The following is a 21,623-nucleotide window of genomic DNA, read 5'->3' as shown; positions in this document are numbered from 1 at the left end:
GTCTTAATGTTCTTGCATTTTCTTATTGACTTTTGACACTGTTTCTTTTCAAAAATGTTTAAAATAAAATAGAAAAATTTGCAAGGTCAGGACAGGAAAATATTTCTACTTATTTCTCGCTTCCCTTTCCCCAGGATGCACACAAGCAGACTGTGGGTGCAGTTGCTCTTTTGCAGTTAGATGACATCCTTGCTTCCTCCTAGAGGCAAAGGCTGTTTCAAATGGAATTTTTATTCATACCTTTTCTTACTACCTTTCTGTTCTTGGAGAAATACAAAATGGTGAATGGTTCCTGCACCATAACATCTCCACTACATTTGCAGAAATTGGAAGGTAAAGAGTGAGCAGGGCAGAGGCTTGGAAAGGGGAGCAGGATAAACACTCAGTCCCTACAGATGAGATTTTGCTGAGTAAATTGGGTTACTTGCTTTACTGCTTTCATCCCTGGGGTTTTAGTTCCTGGTAGGAGCTGCCCTGCCCTATTTCCCCTGCAGGCAAATGTGTGAAGGGGGAATGTTCAATGGAGAGCAGTGTAATGCTGTTCAACCTGGAAAAACTTGACATGGGACATGTTACAGAATCCATCTTAAACTGGCTGCTTCTGTCTTTAGTCTCTGACTGCTCCTGAAATGGCTACTGAAGTGTTAATTGTGTAGTGTGAGATGCCAGTTGAAGCAGCTCCATTTCTAGATAAAAAACAAGCCATAAAGCTCAGCGTAGGGAGTTCCCAGCTGCCTCATAGTGCCTTACACCCCTCCCTAGGCAGCTGGCTGGAGTCTTGAGTCAGAGCATCTCTGGTCAGATGGAGCCATTCCTTGGAGCTGCTGAGGGTTGTGGGATAAGAGGAAACTCCAAAGCCTAGGCAGCAGCTCCTTCCTACAGCACCACCTGCAGCACGTGGTGTTTGCTGTCTGACAGGGAAGGAGCTGCAGTGCAGGACTCCCTCCCTGCCTTCATCCTTCCTTCCTCCACCCCTGCATGTGGGGAAAAGGGAAAAGCAGCATGGCTGTGTTACAGTCCTGGGGGCAAAGCAGGGACACAGCTCCAGCTGAGAAAGGCTTTGATCTCAGTATTTCTTAATATGGGAGTGGCTGATTTTTTTTAAGCTACATTAAAGGGGCCTGAAGGCCTCACTGGATTTTCCTACATTTCAAGATGACAAGCTGAGTGGGTGAGGCACAGCATCTTGTGCTGTACTAAGACTTCTGTTTTCCTTGAAGCTGAAAGCTTCCATCTGTTGTCATTCACCACAACTTAAACTGGTTCCACCACTAATGCACTGTCACTTAACACAAGGGCCAGCTAAGGCAGGAGACACACCTGCCTTGGGCTGGTGTGTTGTTAATCTATTCCACATTACAAAGGGGAAGGTTTCCTCTTCCCAGGTCCTTCAAACATGATGCTTTGCTGCTTGTCCCAGTCTTGTTTCCTGACTTGTATCTCTGGACTACCAGGTGTCTGCTCCTGGCAGTTCTCATCTCAGGGACTGGTTCAAGGCTGAGCATGCCAGGGCCTTTTTAGCAATGTGTTTTCCCTGCCCTAATTTGGGAAGCAGCTGAGTCAGCCAGGCTGACAATTTAAATGGCAGGTGCCTGCCCTCCTCTTCTGGAAAATTCTGGTTAGGGCAATAGGAACATTTATGAGAATGGGGAAAAGGAGTATTTTAATAATCCTGAGGGAGCTGGGTTTAATATGGCAAATTTCAGCTCAAGTATTCAGTAAGGAGCTGGTGGAGTTTGAGAAGGGGCAGCTGTAATAACAGACACTATTACCAGACCTATTCCAGAAGCCTTACTCATGGAGTTGTAATGACATCAATTTGCTTAAAACATCCAAGTGTGTTGCCAGTGAAGTTATAGCTTGTCTAGTTACCATGACGATCCAAAGTTCACCAATATATTCTCTTCTATTTGTTGGCTTTGCTCTACTTAGGTTTTTGTTTTTTTTCCTTGTTCCCACTGTGGTTCATGTAACTGCCATTTACTTTAGCCATTCTTAAGTTATGTTTAAAAAAGGAGTGGGGAGAGGTGCAGGTCTTCACTGTAGTGCCAGTTACTGTTTACTGAGTGGAATCAGACCCCTCCTGCATTTGCCTTTGGTATGTGACTGAAATAGGAATAGAGAAACATGGTTTAGATAATTTAACTGCAGGATGTTATCTGTGCCTCTGCTATTAAAGGTTTGGAAGGAGACAAACACTTCACCCAGAGAGGCAGGCTGAGGTTTAAGCCTGTTCCACCTGTTCCATTTGTGGTAGAATCACGGAATGGTTTGGGTTGAAAGTGACCCTTAAGATCATCTAGTTCAAACCTCTTGCCATGAGCAGATGACATTTGGTTCAGCAGATCCTTTGGTCTGACACAACACAATTATCTTCCTGACCCTGATGGGATTTTACCATGTACTGAAGAACATCACCCACAGAGGCTGAGTGAGCCTGCAGAGTTCAGTAGGTGTAAACAATCCTTTACCTTTAAAAAAATCACTACAGTCCTCTAGTGTGGAGTAGTGCAAACTCTGCCAATTACAGACAGTATCCATATGGTCTTCCTGGAACAGCTTTACAGTATGCTCCACTCCAGTTCCAGGTCCTTAGGATGTGCTGCTGCTCCTCTCTCCTCTTCCCTTGTCTGACCTTCCCCTCTAGTAAGTTGTTAGAGGGAGGCTCAAAAAAGGCAGAACTCAAACAAGAAATTAAACTCAACGCCCAACTTCCTGCTTTTGTTCAGTGTCAAAAGCACAGCAGGAATCTCTTTTTGCAAGAGCCCAGGCTTGCTATTTTTCCTTGCTTTGCTCTGTGCTGCTCTCTTCCTGTAGGGTGGATTGGATTGGGCAACCATTGTTTTGCTCACACTGTGAAAAGAAATCCAATCCTCCAGCAACAGGAGAGCAGTGTCCTGCATATTGTGCCCTAAGGAAGTGAAATTGTGGCATACTTTGGAGGCTGCACTTGTGATAATCACTTTTGTATAAATAATTTTGTATTATTTAGTGCATTTGCATCCGTGTCACACAGCCTTAGCAGCAGCTCACATAACTACAGGCAAGGGTTGTAGAAGAGGTGGCTCAAAAATCGCTGAAGATGTTGTCACAGTCCCAGGGTCTCCTGTAAGCTCCTTCTGCAGCTCTTCACAGACAGCTGAGGGTCCCTGATTAATTTCATAGGATCAGCAAAACGTTATCACCTCACTGATCATCATACAAAAATGATGGAATGTATCAAAAGAGCTTTCTTTCTTTGGATAAACACAGCCAAACTGCAGAAGTGGAATTCCTCATTGTCCACCACAAGGTCAGAAAAACATGGGATCCTCCTTATGGCTTCAGTCTAAAAAACCAAATTCTAAAGCTCAAGGGGCATCAAGCCTCAAAACCCCTTCAAGGATGTTTGAAAAAACAGGAATTAACTGGTAGTCAAGTTTGTCACCCATTTGCTGAATACTTTTTAAACCACTAAATTAAACCAATATTCTACTGCCATCAGGGTTGCTTTGTCTAATATCACTTCAAGGGCTGCCTCACTCACGTCTCATCCTCAAAAGGAGCATTGTTAGATCACTGAAAACATCGAAGTGTTCTGAGAAGAACCAGCTGAACTTTACCCACAGGAGTGCTGATGTCAAAGCCTTCACCAGCTGAGTTCCTGGAAAGAAGCACACCAAAAGCTACAGCAGCAGAACAAGCTTAGGTACTTAACAGTCATTTAATTAAGAAATCAGTCATCTGAGGAAGCACAGAACACAGGTTGTGACAAAGGCTGTGTTACAGTGCTTTTCTAGCACTTCTCAGCATCAGGTGAGGTCTTTATGTGCCTCCAGGCTGGGGCTGGCAAAGCCACGTTGCCAAGTTCTGCCTCTTTACAGGCCACACCATTGTACACCAGATCTGGCACCTTTGCCACCACAGAATCACAATTCAGTCACAAATGCCAGTGGTGCATTCAGAATTCACTTGGATCAGAGCACACATTTCTATATAAAAGCCAGGCTCTAAATTCCCCTGTTGTAGAAGAACTCTGTTTCTTCTGTAGATGACAGAATTTCTGGTTCAAGGTCTGCTCTCTTTATCTGAAATGAAGGAGAAAAGGGAATCAGCACCACCACGGCCTCGTAAGTGGATGTTAAGTCCTTGTTACTCCACTGCAATTTGCACAAATTCAAGTACTGCACTCAGTATTTAGGACTTGCTCTTTATTTATTTGGGGATTTGAGGGATTTTTTTATTGTTGTTGTTGTTGTTGTTTTGGGTCTTTTTTATTTCTCCTCCAACATTTTCTATATGTGCACACATATGGGAAGAAATAATTGGTTTTTTTAAAATAGTGACATTATCTCTGTTCACTGTAGAATCACAGAATCATTTAGGTGTGAAGAGACCCTTAAGATCACCAAATCCAGCTGTAAATATACATTTATAAATGTATATTGTAAATATATATTTGGGTGATACATAGGAGAACTGCTTTGGGCTGAGCCATTGGGAAGCCCAAAGGGCATCAACCAGTCCTAATCTCAGTACATAATTCCTCAAAAGTCCCCTCATTTATGTTCAGTTTGCTTTGTTGTAATAAGAGATTAAGAAATCTTAAAAAAACCCAAAAAACTAAAATGCCAGAAAGTTTAGACAAATAAAAGAAACCACTGAAAATTGCAAGAGTTAGTTCTCCTGACCTTGCTTGCTTCAGATTGTTGTGAAAATCTGATAAATCTACATTGAAAAGTGTAAATATAGATAACACACAATGCAACTCAGACCTCAAAAGTCCTGTGAGCCTCTGCTGGTACATGGGCCTTCACAAGCAGCCTCTCTGCTGCTCCGTTTTAGATGTACCACATTAATCCTGTTGTTTTTTTTTTTTTTTATATGTGGCCTTCAGACTGCTGCCCATAGTTCTGAAAGGCTGATTTAATGTCACAATAATCTTAAGTCAATTCCTGTGAAAGGACTTACCTCCCCACACTGTGGGAACATACTGAAGGAGACTGGCAGCATCCCTGCTAGGACTGACATAATCACAAACATCCTCACGGGACCCAAAGCACGAGGATTTTTAACAAGTCTTGCTCTGTCCAAGACATTGAAAAAAGTATGTCAGTATATTGAAAAATAACCTGACATTGACACAAAGAGCATTAGCTACTATTTTACTGAATTTAGTAATAATCTAGGTTTATGGTTCCTACAGATATTTCCTATGTTCTTAATCTTAACTTCCTGTGCTTTCCCTTTGTTTTGTGCTTGCCTGCAGCATTTTCCAAGCTCAGACTGTCAAGATTAAGAAAAAAAGCAGCAAGATCAAAGTGACAAAAGGAGAGAAAGTACATTAGTGCTTCAAAGTGTCTCAGTTCCTTCTTTAAGATTTTTCCTGCCTTACCCTCTTTCTTTACATTTAGTCCCTGTAGCAGCCCTATTTTGCCTTGTGCAAAAATGTATTCTTTGACATATGTATTTGAAGTTTTATTTTACATCTGCATTTGTCTTCTGGTAACAGGAGTCCCTTAAGCTGATAGGGAATCAATTTAGGCAATACCAAATTACCTGACCGAGATGATCCCTACCTGTACTATTTACATGACAAAAGATCATGACCAAAAGTTCAGGGCAGGCTAAGAACGCTCTCATAAAGCATACAATGTGTTCTTCTTAGGATACAGGGATTGAAAATGTTGAAAAGCAAGAACATGTTTTACAACAGGTGGAAAACTATTTAGAAGTTGGGATCCAGCTTTAATTTCAAATTCAATTGCCACATTACCTCTTCAAAAATACAAACCCAAGCTAAGTGCTGTGAACAACCTCGATACAGACATTGAAACTCAAATCTTAAGTTAGGGAACTGGAGGTAGGTGGGTGCTGGAAAAGAGCCCGTCAGGAGAGCACAAACATGTTTCCTGCATGGGAGCAGAGAGGAAAACCTCATTCCTACAAACCTTGGAGCATGGGTTCAGGCATAACCCGATTCACTTAATGATCCCAAAGAACCACAGCAGCTGAACAGCAGTGACTTCCCACATCATCACTTCCACCAAGGCAAGCAATACTGCAAACCCAAGGAAAAACCTGGCAAATGGTAACAGCCAGACTGAAACCCAGAGTACCACAGCCCAGGCACCCCCAGCCCCCTGCAGTGCCTCTCACCTCTGCACACAGTGCATGAGCACTTCTGGCAGGAAGAACGTTGTCCCAAACAAGACTGCTCTGGACATTGCTGTTTCCATAACAGCCTTCAGGGAGAGAGCAAAACAAGTGTTGTCAAAAGAGTGCTCTGGGCAGCTTCAAACACTGCCTCCTTCCCTGAGTGCTTTTTTTGTCTTACACTCTGGAGTTTAAAGCAACAGGTTAATGAGGGATAACAACACCCACTTAGAGGAATTCTTTCTTAAATGGAAACTAAGAGGCAAATACTCTGCTTATGACTGAGAAATTCCTTAAAAGGCAGGTGAAACTACTGATGAGATTTCCTGCCATGGCAATAATTTTGCTAAGACTTCCTTTTTAAAGTTGTCTGTTTTAAAGCTGAACTTCATACAATTGGTCATACCTTCTGGGCATCCTAACTAGCCTGTGTTAAATCTGAAGTTCTCTCTCCAGCTGTCACCAAATCCTTATGCTCATGCAGTTGTTTCCACAATACAGGGCTTTTCTCTGAGGTGTCCCACCAGAAGATCCAAGAGTCTTATCTCCTTCTGGAGGTGACCAGAGAAAACAGAAGTGTCTGTACCAGTGTCTCTGGTCCTTGGTATATTGGTGTGGGGAGGCAGCCAGCCCTTGATGACGCTCAAGTTGTGGAACCTGGTTCCAGAGACCAAATCCAAGCCTGCCCAAAGATTCAGCACCTGGTGTGGGATTCCTTATCCAATATATCCAACCCTAGCTACTCTCAGGATCACATTCTGCTCTTAGCAGGGAATGAAAGGCAAGTCAAAAAAGTTCTCCACCCCCTCACCTACCTTCTCACCAGCCTTCTTAGACACTCCTATAACCTTGCCATTCCTGTCCATCACTTCTATCCCATTATCAAATTCCGGGCTTCTCACCATCGCCACGGTAAATGCACTTGTCAAACCTGCAGGGTTAAAGTAGATTTTCCTTTAATAAATCCCAAAGGATTGCCTCAACAGTAACATTCATAATGATGTGCATTTTACATGTCCAGTTCAAAAGGTCACATCTGAATAACCTGACAGCTTAAAAAAACACTGCCCTATGAAAATCTACTCTGAATCTCTGTTTCAGAAGCTTGAGAGACACTGCAAGGCTTCAGTCCTAAAAGGTGCTTTGTCATTATGGATTCAGAGCTTTAAAATAATTTCCATCCAGCTCAAACCATGAGTACTTTCTCTTAACAGAAAGTAGAGGGATTTCTGTTGTGGTTAGGTTTTGTCCTGCTCAGCATAAAATCCAGCATGGAAGACAAAATCCTGAAAGGAACAGGGTTTCAGAAAAGGTTGCATCCTGCATTGAAAGGAAGAGCATAGACTGTCAATCTGACCTTGCTTGAAAGAAGAGATTGCTCTTTTTATTAGTTCTTGGTAGGGCTACTCAATAAAGACACCAGTGTACCAGAGGACACTTTGCAAATGCTGGACTTACATTAATCAATTACCCCTAGGCTTTTCTCTACTTTTAAGAAAATGGAAGCACATTTAACACCTGCTTGAAAGGAAACAAGTCAGAAACCTCTAGAGTAAGACCTCAGAAAGATCTGAGTAGGCATCTCACATAACTTGAAACGGAGGACATGATGAGTTTTAATTTTATCAATTTTTCCCTAAGAAAGGCTAAAAATTTCTATAATGGCAATAGAAACACAATTAATGACATTACATAGTTAAACTTGTCCTGGTGCAACTTCACCATGGCAGTAGAACTGTTGCAGTAATGAACTGAGTCCCAGTTTCCTTGCAGGATTAATAATACCCTGCTGGAACAAGTCTCCCTTTCTGCATTCCCAGAGCGATGTCGCACTCTGGTGTCACGGATGTGCCACACCAGGTCATGTCAGTGCCACTGCTACTGCCCTCCTGACGTGTCCTGGTGCTTTCAGGTATGTGTACAAAGCTCACAAGAGTGCTCTGCAGCTCTGAAACTAAAACCAGCAAGAATCCAGTGAGGTCGGGGACACTGCACAGTGAGAGTTGTCTCCCACCACAGAAAGGAGGGGGCCAGCAAAGGCAGCCAGAGAAAAAACAGAAACCACACCTGTGCAAAAGCAAGAAAACTCTACAGTGAGACAGGCAAATAGCCCTCAGGCCAGCTGCATGATGCACAGTTTGCTCCTACTCACCAAGCAGAGGAGCAGGCAGCAGTTTTCTGACGACAAATTGCATTAATAAGCTCTTTGACGCAAAACGATTCATGAAGGCAAGAGGGAAAGCCTAAGGCATGGAGAGGAAACAGGCCATTGAAAAAATGGGCAGCATTTCAGTGTAACAGGTTAGGAAAATCAATCTGTGACTTAGTTACCATCTATGAAAATAAACAAATGCCTTGGTTTAACATTCCAACAAAATATACACCTTCTCTAGTTAATGAAGGTGCTTGTAATCACTCTTTTAGATAAGAATACAAAACACTGTGATAAAAAAAGCATTCAACATTATTATGTAGAGGATGGCAGCACTGTGAATACAAAGACAGAAAAAAGAAAATAATTACCTCTGACTAATATTCCTTGGACAATCGTCCAACTGCATTGTGTCACACACTCCTCTCTCCCCCAAACAGGAAATCTGGTTTGCTTCTGTATTTTTCCTGCTTCTCTGCAGTTTCAGCCCAATTCTATATTCTCATAATACACTTGCAGGAAGTTTCATTTAGGAATAAATGGCCAAGGCACCAACTGGCCCTCAGAGACTCCCTTGAAGGACAAAGGGAAGCACTCCCACGATGCCCCACAGGCAGGGCTGCCTCCCCAGACTTCTGTAAGGCCTGAGCAATCCTGGCCAGCTGTTTTGCCCTGCAGTGGGCAGAGGTGAAACTCCCTCTAACAGAAGCAAGAACAATCACATTTTTCTGCCAGAAGCTTATGAAAATCACTGTTTTGTGGGGGGGGGAGAGGCATTACAGAGACACCTACACTTGTGACAAGTGTCATGATGATACCTGAGCTCATTCTGATGTAGCAAACTCCAGAAACCACAAAGTCCTATCCCAGCAGAGAGCACAGGTCAGCTCCCTTCTGGAAGACTAATTTCCCTGCATCTAGAGCAGTATTTTCATGGCTATGCTGTTCCTGGGATTTGAGCAAACACTGTCCAGTACTGCTGCTTGCAGACCTCACCACTTGTTTGGAGTTAGATCTCTTCCACAGCACCACATGAAAAGTCAGCTACAACACCCCAGTGGCTCACTCTGTGTTTGTAAACACCGGCCAGTTCCTCTCACTACCTGTTTGCTAAGCTTGCAAACAACAAAGAAATTGACACAAGAGGAAGCATCAGGGGAAGCCAAGCAAAACAATGGCTGACAGATGATCAGAAAGTATTCTTACTCTGAAAAGTTCTGTGGCAAGACATCAGAGCAGAGCACCAGAGCACAGTCCCGAAGGATATCTGGCACTGTGGATATCCTGAAGGACATCTGGCACTCGGTGCCTACTCCTTCTCAGGAGAGCTTGCTAGGAAAGCAATCATTGAGCAAATACTTACACCAACAAAGGCTGAATAGAAAATGGCTCCCAAGCCAAGCAACATCTGCTTTTGCTGAAGTGAGTATTCCTAAGGAGAGAAAAAACACACTGCATAAATACATTGTAAAACACTTGCAAATCAAGTTCAAAATGGCATCTGCACAATGAAGATGATTACAAAAATAAAAATCAACACTCACTTCAGCCTTTGGGGTGCCATTTCCATTCATCAGAGTGAATGCTGTGGTGTATGTGTGAAACACAAACTGCAGAAACAAGAGATTGTAAGAAAAATTAAATTCAGGATTGAGACTAGAAGACCTGCAAAAGCAGAAAGAAAGAGGCAATTACCTGCCAAAAAAAAGAATGCCTTGCGTGGCGCTGAACAGATGAAACGATGACCTAAGAGGAAAAATGCACAAGGAAATGAGGTCTGAAGAGTGTAGAGGTTTTTGGTGCAGGAGCACCAGGAGAACTGCTGAGGTACCACTGGCAGCAGTGTCAAAGGCTTCAGCCCATGCCCAAGGCCACCAGCCTTGGTTCCAGGCTACCACATTCTCTTGTTACAGAGGTTGGCATGCTCATTTTTCTGTTCAACAGAAAGCGCACAGACATGTATAAAACACAGACATAGAGTAGTAAAACACTGTGTCCAAGAATATTGCAGAAAGGTGCTTTCTTACCCAAAAGAAAAAAGCATTTGTGCCTGTGAAACTTAAATAGATGCAAATAAAATAACTAAGGTAACAAAAGTCTAATTAAAGAAATTATTGAGAAAGGATCAGATTGCTTTTGCTGGGGATATGAATACTAACTTAGATCTAACTGATCTAAGATCAAAGGTTTTAGGAGTTAATTCCCAGCTTCTTCTCAAATTCAGACAGTGAATAAGAACTTCAGCTTTAATAAACCATAACCTTTCTTGAGGTTTCAAGCTCAAGGTGTGGAAAACTTTCAAAAAACAGAGTCAATCAAGATAAGAATACAAAATATTGAAAAAGAGGAAGGCTGAGAATTTCCAAAGCCTCAGAGAAGGATCAGTAACTCATTTAATATTAGTGAATCAACCATCTTTATTATTAATGCCAACACTGACTCTAACCACATCTATGAGAGTGCATTACGCTGTAAATATCAAAAAGAAGTATTTCTATTAATTTTATTACTGCTATTAATGAACTTAACATCCATCAAGGCTTTCACTGTACTTTCTAGCAGTGCCATGTAAGTTCAGGCTGTAATGTCTATATGGAATGACATATCTCAGGATGTACACTCATAGGCCAAGCCCAAACCAAAATAATCTAAATTAATAAATAAGCACATGATGACAGCTACAAATTTTATGAAACAAAATGGTGCCATTTTTGAGCGCAGTAACAACAGTTTATTCTTATATCTTTGGTAATTTACTGACAACACCATTTCCTACTTGCAAATGCACCATCTACATAGGAAAAAAAAAATCCTATTCTGGGTGTGAGACACAGACCACAAGGCTCCAACCCCTTCCCACTGCAGTTCCAGATTTTTTGAGGCTGAACAGACCAAACCCAGGCCTTGCTCTCATTGCTGAGTGATCTCACCTTGCATCAGAAAGCTGTCCTTCACACATGAACAAACTCTTGGAATGCTGCTGGAGAAGGGTAACTACCAGTTTTGGACTTCCAGAGCGATTCTTTAAGGCTTGATTTCCAGGTAACTCAGCACTCCCATAAAACACATGTCTTTCAAACAGCTTGTGCAGAAGCTGCAATAAAGCCCCAAAACTTCCATTCCCTCCATCCAACCCCTGGCTATGGAAAATGGAAGCCTTGCTAGATGCACATCTGGCAATCTGGCATGATTACTCACCAAGGGAAGAGTTATGGGCATGAAAGCTAAAAAGAAAGAAAACTTGATTTCAGTAAAAATAACATCTGTGAGTGTAGATGGATGGTTTTGAGCAGAAAATCCCCCAACTTCCCCTGTCTATTTCCATCTCCAAGTGAAACACTGCCCACAAACCCCAGCATCACCATTAACTTCAGCCCTAAGCTTTATCTCTCACTCCTGGCTCGAGAAGCCACAATCCCTGCTCAGACTGCACAGCCAAAAGGAGCCCCTGTGAACTCCCCTCCCCAGGGCTGCCTGGAAATGAAATAACTGGACACAAGTTCAGCTCTCTGTTCAAAAAGAGAGGTGTAACAAAAGCTGCCACAGTTGTGAGTGCTCACAGGAGATAATGAGTACTTAGCCTCAGTGTGGTTATCTCTGATTAACAACCTGTGCTGCCTAAGCAAACCCCAGGCACACCTGATCTGTCACCAGAATGGAAATTCATCCAGCAGCCACAGCCATCAAGGGAAAAACTTAAATTACAGCAGCCAGTTAAATGTGGAGGGATTTGGGAACTCATTCTGCAGCAACAAGAAGCAGAGACTAATCAGAGTGTTTCCATCTAAATGAGCAGATTATGCCGGGGAGAAATTCCTCAGCAGGACCATAGGAATAAATAAATAAATCTTCAACACATACACCAATGCAACTCACAGAAGGGTCTGCCTGCTCTTCTGTGTGGAGGAGAGTGTCACTGTGGTATCACAGCAGCTGCTCACCACGAGCAATTCCCCCCTGATGCTTCAGTCACACACATAAAATTTCACTTAAGGGAACCTACCTGGAGGTCTAAACATAACAGGAATTATCTTGTCTGTATCAGGATGTACGCTGGACTTAAAAAGGAAAAAAAAAAAAAAGCAAATTAGAAAATCTTTGCCATACTCGAATAAGGAAAAAAAAAAAATTCATCTAAATATTTTGTAAACTTACCAGGCTTAGCAAGAAGGCTTGTTTGGTCTACAACAGTTGGAAAATTAGGTCAGTAATTAAATTTCAGAAGAGGCTGGGTAAAATCTTCTTTCTAAATTTATTCTATGTCTTTTTCTAATCACTTCCTTTTATACAAAATGTATATATTTATATATACCTTTAATTATATTCTTCCCCTAAAATTTCTCTCCATATACTCCCTGTTGAATATAAAGCATTCACATCCCATGAGCTGTGTAACAGCACCAAAGCACACACTCGGGCAGAACAGAAGGTTCAAAAAGTTAAAACTAGTAGGTAGTTTAAACCATAAAGCAACAATTAAATATGGCTAAACACTTATGTCAAGACTTTAACTGCAGTCCAAAATACCTGATTATTCTGTACGGGTTCATTTTGGGTCTTCTCATTGATTTGTATTAATAACCTGGTTCTTTTTATTTCATTCTGTATTTGAGAGGGAAAAAAAAAAATCAAACAAAAAAAAAAAAACCCTCAGATTTCAATATTTTAAGTGCAATATATCAGCTATAAAACACCACAAATGCAAACCTAGAAGCTAATGATGCATCTGTTCCTTGCAGTGAAAGCAAGAAGGCTCCGAGACACAATGAATTCAGAATCACAGAAACTTTTAAACTATTGGGATAATTCAACTACAGGCACAGCAGCCACGCTCTGGGCAGGGCTGCTGAGATGGTTGTGCCTAGAAATGTCCCCTGGTTTATGCAATCAGAAGTGCACACACGTGTGTTTCTGTTTATCGCAGAACTGTGGAATGCTGCGCGTTGGGAGGGACCTTAAATCCCAGCCAGTGCCACCCGTGCCACGGCGGGGACACCTTCCACTGTCCCAGGCTGCCCCAAAGCCCCAGTGTCCAACCTTGGACATTCCAGGGATGACATTCCAGGGATCCAGGGGCAGCCGCAGCTCCTCTGCGCACCCTCACAGGGAGGAATTTCTTTCAGCTACATAATCTAAACCTCCTCTGTCAGCCTAAAGCCATTCCCTCGTCCCGCCACGCCGTGCCCTTGTCCAAAGCCCCTCCCCAGCTCTGCTGCAGCCCTGAGGCGGCGGAACATTACGTGCACTGCTGCGTTCCTCCAGAGTCTCCTTTTCCCCAGCAGCCCCGCAGTGCCCCCGTTCCGTTCCACAGCCCCCGGGCTCGCTCGCTCATCTCCACCCTCCCGCGGTACTCACGGAGGACTTGAAGAGCAGCAGCGGATCCAAGGCGTCCGCCCAGAGGAGAAACCTCTGGAAGAAAGACTGAGGGAGACACGTTGGAGGCGTTATTTATTTCGGACCCTCCCGTGCCCCCTCCCGGCCCGCACTGCCCACCTGCCCCTCCGCCCTCCAGAAGCGCAGGTTGGCGTCCATGGCGCCGCGCCACCGGAAGCGCCGCCGGGCCCGGTCCGGTGCCGCACGCTCCGCCCGGCCGCGGAGCCGCCGCGCCGAGGCCCCCCGCTGCCGGCAGCTGGGGAGAGCGTCCAAGGCCTTTTCGCTTCCCAGCGGCTTCCCCCGGGAAGGCAAGGCCCCGTGGGCTTTTCCTTTCCCAGCGGCTTCCCCCGGGAAGGCAGAGCCGAGGAGCCGGGCTGCGGAGAAACCGCCGCGCCCTCCGCCGGCTGGCGGCGGGAGGAGAAGGCCAGGCCGGGTGAAGGTCGGGGCGCCGCAGCCCCGCAGGCACAAACCGGGCACTTTGCGGCAAATAGCGGCAAATAGCGGGTTAACTGGGAAAAACCCGCGGTTACATGTCACAAAACAACCAAACACCGGGCTGAGAAGATTTGCAAGTAGTGGAACCGGAGCATCAGCAGCGGCACCGCTTCGGTGTCATTTTTTCATCCTGTGTTACAGAGGAGCATTGATCCCCATTATAAAGCTAACTCAGGACTCAGCCACCTTGTGCTTCTTTGCTCAGAGGGACAGAAGACGATAAACAGAAACACACAGGGCGCTGCACTGATCTGTGCAGCCCCCAGGACTTTGTGGGCAGGGGCTGCTCCCCTGTGAGCTGCTGGGAGCAAAGGTGCAGGACGGAGCTGCTGAGGCAATGAACGCATCCAGGTTCTTCCACAGAGAGAAACAGAGCTTGGGGAAAAGGGAAAGAAAAGCAAAGCATCACACCTGCTGCTAGGCCACGTTTAGATTATTTTATTATAGCTAGAGAGTTTCAAGCAGTACAAGAGTCAAGCAAATTCAAGTGAAGGAAAACTTCTCATTAAGCTGCAGTAAGTGCACTGTGAGGGTTCAAGTTTTTACCATCTCCCAAACAAAATTAAAGTTCATGCTTCTTAGTGCTCCTGAGTAGCTGCACTTTTTTTTTTAATGGCACATATTTACATTCATTTCATGTTTTAGTGTATTTACAAACAAAACCAATGAGTTTTAAATTATTTTTACTTGTTATATTCATGTCTTCCTCTGCAAAATCATTAAAAACAAACCATGTATCAAAATTCTATCCTTGTTTCAAATTTCTTTTTTGACAGACTTTTATGTTGTGTGAGAAAACAAAATGCAGCACATTCTTCTGGTCCAAAACTAGTTAAAGAAAAAGGGGAAAGCCAGTGGAAGGCAACTGTAACTTGTGTACTCATCACATTCAGGAAGACAATTAATGGCCACAGAAATCCATGAAACTGAAGTTGCAGAAGGCAGGGGGAAAGCCTTAGTTTTACCCTTTTTAAAGCAAGACAAGGGAGTCAGTAAATATTTCAGCATTTAATTTCTTCTTAAACATGAGGAAATGAGAGCTTTTATTTTTATTATTAATTTTTACAATTACAGCTGTTTTTCCTAATGTCTTCATTCACTCAAACATATTTGAGTGTTTATTTATGCACTTTTTCAAAATATTCTTTGGAACCTTCTGGGCTTGGTTTGATCTGTCAAGAAAAGAAAGTTAAGTTATTACTTGGAGCAGGTAGGATAACAAAATAGAGATTTGACACTTAATCCAAGCAAATCCATGCATACTTTATAAAAATAGTAATCTGTTTCTGCACTTGGTTGAAAGACAAAAGCCTAGATCATGTAGAGCTCGTACTTGAAAATTTTAAGTGTAAACCACATTTTTCCTGTTAAATTACAATGCATGAAGTAAGTAAAAAATCTGAACTCAGTTAATGGAGAGTCCAAGTCAAATTTGGAGTTTTGAACACAATTTGCATCTCCTACAAGGAAACCAGTAGCTTTCTTCACACTTACTATCAGACAAACAGACTGAACTGGCCCAACCGGTGACAGCTTTGTGTTCAGGCAACGGGCACAGACCCAGCGAAGCACCTCACAGCCCAGTGTGCCAGCCCTCCAGACAAGCACAACCTTCAGGAGGACGACAGCCAGCCCTGAGCAGGCACTCACCGTTGGGGAGTCTGGAGTCCAGTTGGCCGGGCACACCTCTCCGTGCGTCTCCACGAACTGGAAGGCCTTGACCAGGCGCAGCGTCTCGTCCACGCTGCGCCCCACGGGCAGGTCGTTGACGCTCAGGTGCTTGATGACCCCGTTTGGGTCAATGATGAACAGACCTCTGCAATGGAGCAGCAGTTCAGGGAAGGCAAATCAGTTTCCAAGGCCAAACACAAGGAACCGGGTGCACAATTTCAGCAAGGTAGTTACTCCTAGTGACATGCATCAGTTAGGAGTGGAACTGCAGCATTTGGTATCTTGTTTGTTAGCAGAGTGATCCACTGCTCTGGTACTGTGAAATTACAAAGTATGTATGGAGACTATTCAATCCAGGCAGAGAGAGCAAACGGAGAACTCAGTGTTCCACCTGTACTTCAAAACTGAAAGATGGCATCCTGCCCATGGATGGCCATTTTATCGATTTCTGGTCAAATCTGTAGGTGCTGAGTGAAGAACTGCTTGTGCATTATGCTACTAAATTAAATCCCCTTGCATACAAGTATTAGTGAAAATCAAAGTCCCAATCTGACCATACTAATTAACTTCATCTCTCAGTAAACAAATGCCAAAAGTTCCTGATCCAAAGAGATGAGGAACTGAAAGTCTCCACAAGATTCCTACCCAATCCACTGTTTCTCAGGGACTACTACGGAAAAAAAATTATCAGGAACTGTCCTTCTATGCTGCTCCTTTTCCTTAGGGACATGGAGTTCTCCCCCTCTCTCAGAGCAGAAGAGCTTTTCCCTCACACATTTTCAGAGAGGCCTGGAGCCATTCTCAGCTTCATGGCCAAAATGACCAGGTGCCCTTTTCCATGGATCCAGCCATCCTGCAGCAGAAGACATCTCACAGTCTTCACCTGATGCCATTTCCCCACAGGAGGGGACAGTGTGCCTTATGCTGGTTACACTGGGCTGTGCCACAGCACAGCAGTCAAGCCTTACCTCAGTGCTATGCCAGGTCCTTCCAGCAGCACCCCATAATCACGGGAGATCTGTTTTGTGAGGTCTGACAGAACTGGAATATTCATTTTGCCCAAACCGCCGCTCTAGAGAACAGACAAAGATTTCACTTGGTTACAAAATGCTCCCTAGGATCATCCTTCCTGAGCTGCTGGATTCCATGTTCTTGAGGGCACAGTAACAACTAAACACAACCAACGCATCTGCTCCATGAAAGGAACCAGCTGCATGTGGTGTTGTTTGGGTTTGCTTTGTCTGTTTGTTTTAAAGTAGTCAGGAACGTTTTTTTTTTCTTTAGAAAGTGAAATTTCTTTTGCACTGAGCATTTTAGAATTGCTGATTTCGGTGGTAAGAGGCTACCAATGGCAACAGCCATACATTTCCAGAAAAACTTCCTTTGTATCCTATTCAGGAGATTTGAATAGAAAAATTTCTACTGCGTATTTAAGTGTTCAGAATTAAATAGGATGAACATGGTGGGGAAGGAAGGAAACAAACCTATGAACAAACAAACTTTGGAGCACACATCTGATGAGGAACAGCTGAGGGAGCTGAGGATCTTTAGCCTGGAGAAAAGGAGGTTCAGGGGTGACCTTATCACTCCCTACAACTACTTAAAAGTGCGTGTAGCTAGGTGGGAGTAAGCCTCTTCTCCCAGGTATCAAGGGACAGGACAAAAGTAAATGATGTCAAATCGCACCAGGGGAGGTTTATATCAAACATTATCAATAATTTCTTCACAGAAAGGATTGTCAGGCATTGGAACAGGCTTCCCAGGGCATGGGAAAAAAACATGTGGATGTGGCACTTGAGGACATGGTTAGTGGTGAACATGGTGATATGGTGGTGGTGAGTTCATCATCATCATGAGACTTCATGATCCTAGAGGTCTTTTCCAGCCTTAACAATCCTATGATTCCAAACACAATGCTCTTACCGACACACTAAGTATGTCAGAGTTCTGCTGCTCTGTTCAGTGTACGTGGTTCTTTTTTTTTTTTTGTTTTGCCTCTCACAAATCAATTTAAATACTATTTGAAGAGTCAAACAGGATTTCTTTCAGTTTTGCCACAGACTGAGACTGCAAGAGACATAAGCTCTCTAACCTTGAAACAAGGCTGGAGTTTGTTAGCTTTGCTATTCTTGGCATCATCAGTGAATCACTGTGTAATCTCAGCCACTCAAGACCCTGATCCTGCAAACTCTTGTCTGCAACAGAGCTCCCTACACAGAGCTTTGAGCACAGATGTCAAACAAACCAAGGCTTCAGCTTCTCTGCGTGTCAGTTTCCTGCCTGTGCCACCATGGAATTCTTGCCACCCTGTGCAGGGTGTTTTGAGTTGGGCTCAATGATCCTTGTGGGTCCTTTCCAATTCATCTGTGCATCTGTAAAACACTGTGCACAACTGACATACCCTGAACACCTTTGGCATAAAGCTGGGAAGTCAGGCCACAGTCACATTGCTGAGCTTTGAACAAAGCATGCAGAAAAGAAATACTCTTGACAGGCTCAGCCAAGGTGTATTAAATGCAGCAAACTCTCCTCCCTCCCCTGCATGTTCCAGAAGGCACCCAGCCTGCAGCACTACTGCAGGCTGCTGTCCCACAGACTGGGACTGATGGCACAGGTGCTTCTGCACCTTCCTGGGACACTTGTGGTTCTCTACAGCTACCTAAACCAGGGAGATGCTTTATGTCACCAAAAGCAGGTATTTTTGTATGTATCTGAAAGAGGCTCCTCTCCAGGAAAAGGCTTTCTTTCCCTAAAGAAAACCAAAAACCTCCATTTGTACTGCAAGAGTGGAACAGCAAGTTCTCACACCAAGTGAGACTTAATGATAAAAGTGCCTCAATGAACTGGTGGTTCCTCTGCTTCCAACCTGAAGCCACCACTGTTGGGTAATTGTTAACAGTAACGACTGAACAGCTGCTGCTCCTTTTCTGTGATAGTTTTTGTGCATTATCAGCTGTCACAGCCACTTTGGGACAGTAACATGTAAACTGAGGAGTTGTCTTTTGAGATAAATGTACAAGGATACAAAGTTATCAACAAGGCTATCATTACAGCAAAACAAGTTAAAAACCCAAGCCAGATAATTACGAAAAAGAAAACAAAAGATAGAGGTCAGAATTATGTCATCAAATGTAGAAGCTGATTGCACACAACTTTAGGAAATCTACTAAAAATCAGCATTGGCACAATTATTTATTCAACTCCTCTTCTCTGGAGCTTTTGTGAAAAGAAACCAAACCACCACAGAAAGCCCCAAAAAGATACTCAGTTCCTACCTTTCGTGGTGTGTTTATCCAGGCCAGATGAGTAAAATGAGAGTCCACCGAAACTGCCACCACTTCACAGTTCACATCACGAAATTCTTTTGCTTTGTTGCTGAAAGCCACAATTTCCGTGGGGCAGACAAAGGTGCTGGTGGGAAGACAGATCAGGCTGTAATAATTCTGCCATCTTCTCTAGAGAAGACTCTCATGTCTGTTTCTAGGCACTAATGAAGCAGAACATTTCCTTTCGACTGATAATTTTAGCCATGTTTCCTGCTAAATATTAATTTCAGTCTCAAACCAACAGTCACAGCCACACAGCTGGTACACCAGTTCCCATCTCTGAGTTCTAGACAGATTCCTTACAAAGATGGAGAAACTGTCTCTGCTAGAGACTCTCTGGACAGAGTTTTTGGAAACTACAACAGATAAGTATGAAGGTTAAACCCTTCTCCATGTGCCCACATGCACCAAGATACTCTTGGCAATTCAAGTCTTCTGAGCAGACTGACCCCCATCTTATAATGTTTTGCCCTGAAGCTGTTTAGCTGCAGTTCTGCTGGCCTTGCTTCTTCAAGGACAGTCTGCAAGGCAGTCCCAAATTGCAAGGTAATGCCCTCACCCCTGGGATCTGACTGTACCAGGAACCACAGACACCTCCCGATGCAGGCCCTGCAGCTGGAAGATGCTCTCCAGCCACCCTATCCACTGCTGTAACATACAATCCCCGTGTGCCCCCAATCTTATCACTCACGCTCTAGAAACAGGCACATCTGCCCTGCAAGACTGGCTCAAATCGAACAAAACCAGAACGACCTGCAGCGCTTGCGATGACCTTCAGCAGGACAGAAGGCCCATCGGGAAGGGGAGAAACCCGCACTCACAAGTCCAGGGGGTAGAAGAACAGAACCAGGTATTTCCCCTTGAAATCATCTAGGCTCAGCTCCTTGAACTCTCCGTTAACGACGGCCGTTCCCTTGAAGGACGGGGCGTGCTGGGTCACCGCCGCGGCGAACCGCGAGGAGCCTGCGGAGGGGAGAACGCAGAGCTGCGGGCCGGGCCCGGGGGCGCTCCCGGGGCGCGTTCCCCGCCCGTCCTCCCGCACTTACCGAGGCTGAAGGGGCGGCGGGCGCAGGCCGGGGGCCGTGCCGTCCCTCTCCTCCCGGCGGCGGCAGCCACGGGCACCTGCGGGGACAGAGAGGGTCAGGGCGGCAGCCGGGCCGGGCCGGGCCGGGCGGGCAGGCCCGCGGGCGGTCCCTCACTCACCGCGGCGCGGAGCAGCCTGCCCAGCGCGGCGGCCATGTCGAGCGGCGGGCGGAGCGGGGCGGGCCGCCGGGGCGGGAACCCCAGAGGGGCGGTGAGGGACGCACAGGCGCGGAAGCACGGAATCGATGGGCTTGGGAAAGGCTTCTCGCGGCGTGCAGTCCGGCCTGTGGGCGAACACCACCGGGTCAAGCAGACCATGGCACGGAGGGCCACGTTCAGTCTTTCCTTGAAGACCTTCAGTGACCGTGACTCCAACACCTCCCTGGGTAGCCCATTCCAATGTCTAATCACCCTTTCTGCGAAGCAGTTCTTCCCAATTTCCAAACTAAACCTCCCCACGCACAGCTTGAGGCCATGTCCTCTTGTCTTGCCATTTGTTACTTGGGAGCAGAGCCCGAGCCCTCCTGTCAGGGAGTTGTGGAGAGTGATAAGGTTTGCCCTGAGCCTCTTCCAGGCTAAACACCCCCAGCTCCTTCACCTGCTTCTTGCAGGACTTGTGCTCCAGACCCTTCCCCAGCTCCGTTCGCTTCTCTGGGCCTGCTCCAGCACCCCACTGTCCTTCCAGAACTGCGGGCCCAGAGCTGGGCACAGCACTCGAGGTGCGGCCTCACCAGTGCCACGTCCCCGGCGCTGTGCCCGGCCTCGCAGGGGTGAGTGGTGTTTGCTGTGTGCTGATACAGCCCGGCTTGTGCTCAGAAACCTTCCACATACACGCTTACAACTGGCTCTGACTTTGTTGAACTCACTTGGATTATAGTTACAGAATCACAGAATATTCTCAGTTGGAAGGAATATACAAGGGTTATCGAAGTCCATCTCCTGACCCTGCACACCAGGAGTCAGACCATGTGCCTGAGAGCATTGTCCAAACACTTATTGAACTCTCTCAGGCTTGGTGCTGTGCCCACTTCCCTCGGGAGCTCGTTCCAGCACCCAATCACCCTCTGTTTTTTCTAAAACCTGATGGTTTTTCTAATATACCACCTAAACCTCTCCTGACTCAACTTCAGGCCATTCTCTCAGGTCCTGTCACTGATCACCACAGAGCAGAGATCAGTGTCTGCCCCCTCCTCTTCCTCTTACAAAGTTGTAGACTGCAATGTGTTGTCCCCTCAGTCTTCTCTTCTCCAGGCTGAACAGACCAGGTGCCCTCAGCTGCTCTGCATACAGCATCCCCTCAAGGCCCTTCACCATCTTCGCAGCTCCTAGCTTCTTTCTTTGTGTTCCTTCATCTAAACAATTAAACCAAGCTGAACCCAGTTTCCCTT

General features: G+C 45.0%; 2 protein-coding genes across 2 annotated transcripts; both read right to left on the bottom strand.

The window, feature by feature from the left end:
* Positions 1-3,684: 3,684 nt before the first annotated feature.
* SFXN4 (sideroflexin 4) lies at positions 3,685-14,148 on the bottom strand. The gene is made up of 14 exons (XM_053983570.1): positions 13,781-14,148; positions 13,643-13,708; positions 12,815-12,889; positions 12,443-12,469; positions 12,291-12,345; positions 11,486-11,511; positions 9,983-10,033; positions 9,832-9,897; positions 9,651-9,719; positions 8,288-8,378; positions 6,951-7,066; positions 6,139-6,224; positions 4,951-5,065; positions 3,685-4,067 (listed from the first exon to the last, which is right to left on the bottom strand). Exons 1-14 carry the CDS (start codon positions 13,817-13,819, stop codon positions 3,990-3,992), a joined length of 960 nt encoding a protein of 319 aa, XP_053839545.1. The 5' UTR covers positions 13,820-14,148; the 3' UTR covers positions 3,685-3,989.
* A 996-nt stretch (positions 14,149-15,144) lies between these two features.
* PRDX3 (peroxiredoxin 3) lies at positions 15,145-20,568 on the bottom strand. Its single transcript, XM_053983572.1, has 7 exons — positions 20,356-20,568; positions 20,199-20,274; positions 19,974-20,115; positions 19,102-19,237; positions 16,795-16,898; positions 15,806-15,971; positions 15,145-15,327 (listed from the first exon to the last, which is right to left on the bottom strand). Exons 1-7 carry the CDS (start codon positions 20,551-20,553, stop codon positions 15,274-15,276), a joined length of 876 nt encoding a protein of 291 aa, XP_053839547.1. The 5' UTR covers positions 20,554-20,568; the 3' UTR covers positions 15,145-15,273.
* Positions 20,569-21,623: the final 1,055 nt, after the last annotated feature.

The sequence above is a fragment of the Vidua macroura genome, chromosome 8 (assembly GCF_024509145.1).
Source record: "Vidua macroura isolate BioBank_ID:100142 chromosome 8, ASM2450914v1, whole genome shotgun sequence".
Classification (NCBI taxonomy): Eukaryota; Metazoa; Chordata; class Aves; order Passeriformes; family Viduidae; genus Vidua; species Vidua macroura.
Note: the sequence above shows the minus strand (reverse complement) of the source record. Positions and strands in the feature narration are given on the sequence as shown.

Excerpts from the sequence above, each read along its gene's own strand:
- SFXN4 (XM_053983570.1), bottom strand. The coding sequence starts at position 13,819 with ATGGACGCCAACCTGCGCTTCTGGAGGGCGGAGGGGCAG. Across the intron at positions 10,034-11,485 it reads TGCCCATAACTCTTCCCTTG|GTCATCGTTTCATCTGTTCA; the intron begins GTGAGTAATCAT and ends TTTTCCTCTTAG. Across the intron at positions 6,225-6,950 it reads CTAAGAAGGCTGGTGAGAAG|GCTGTTATGGAAACAGCAAT; the intron begins GTAGGTGAGGGG and ends CTCTCCCTGAAG.
- PRDX3 (XM_053983572.1), bottom strand. The coding sequence starts at position 20,553 with ATGGTCTGCTTGACCCGGTGGTGTTCGCCCACAGGCCGGACTGCACGC. Across the intron at positions 16,899-19,101 it reads GGATAAACACACCACGAAAG|AGCGGCGGTTTGGGCAAAAT; the intron begins GTAGGAACTGAG and ends TCTGTTCTCTAG. Across the intron at positions 15,972-16,794 it reads GGACCTGGCATAGCACTGAG|AGGTCTGTTCATCATTGACC; the intron begins GTAAGGCTTGAC and ends GCTCCATTGCAG.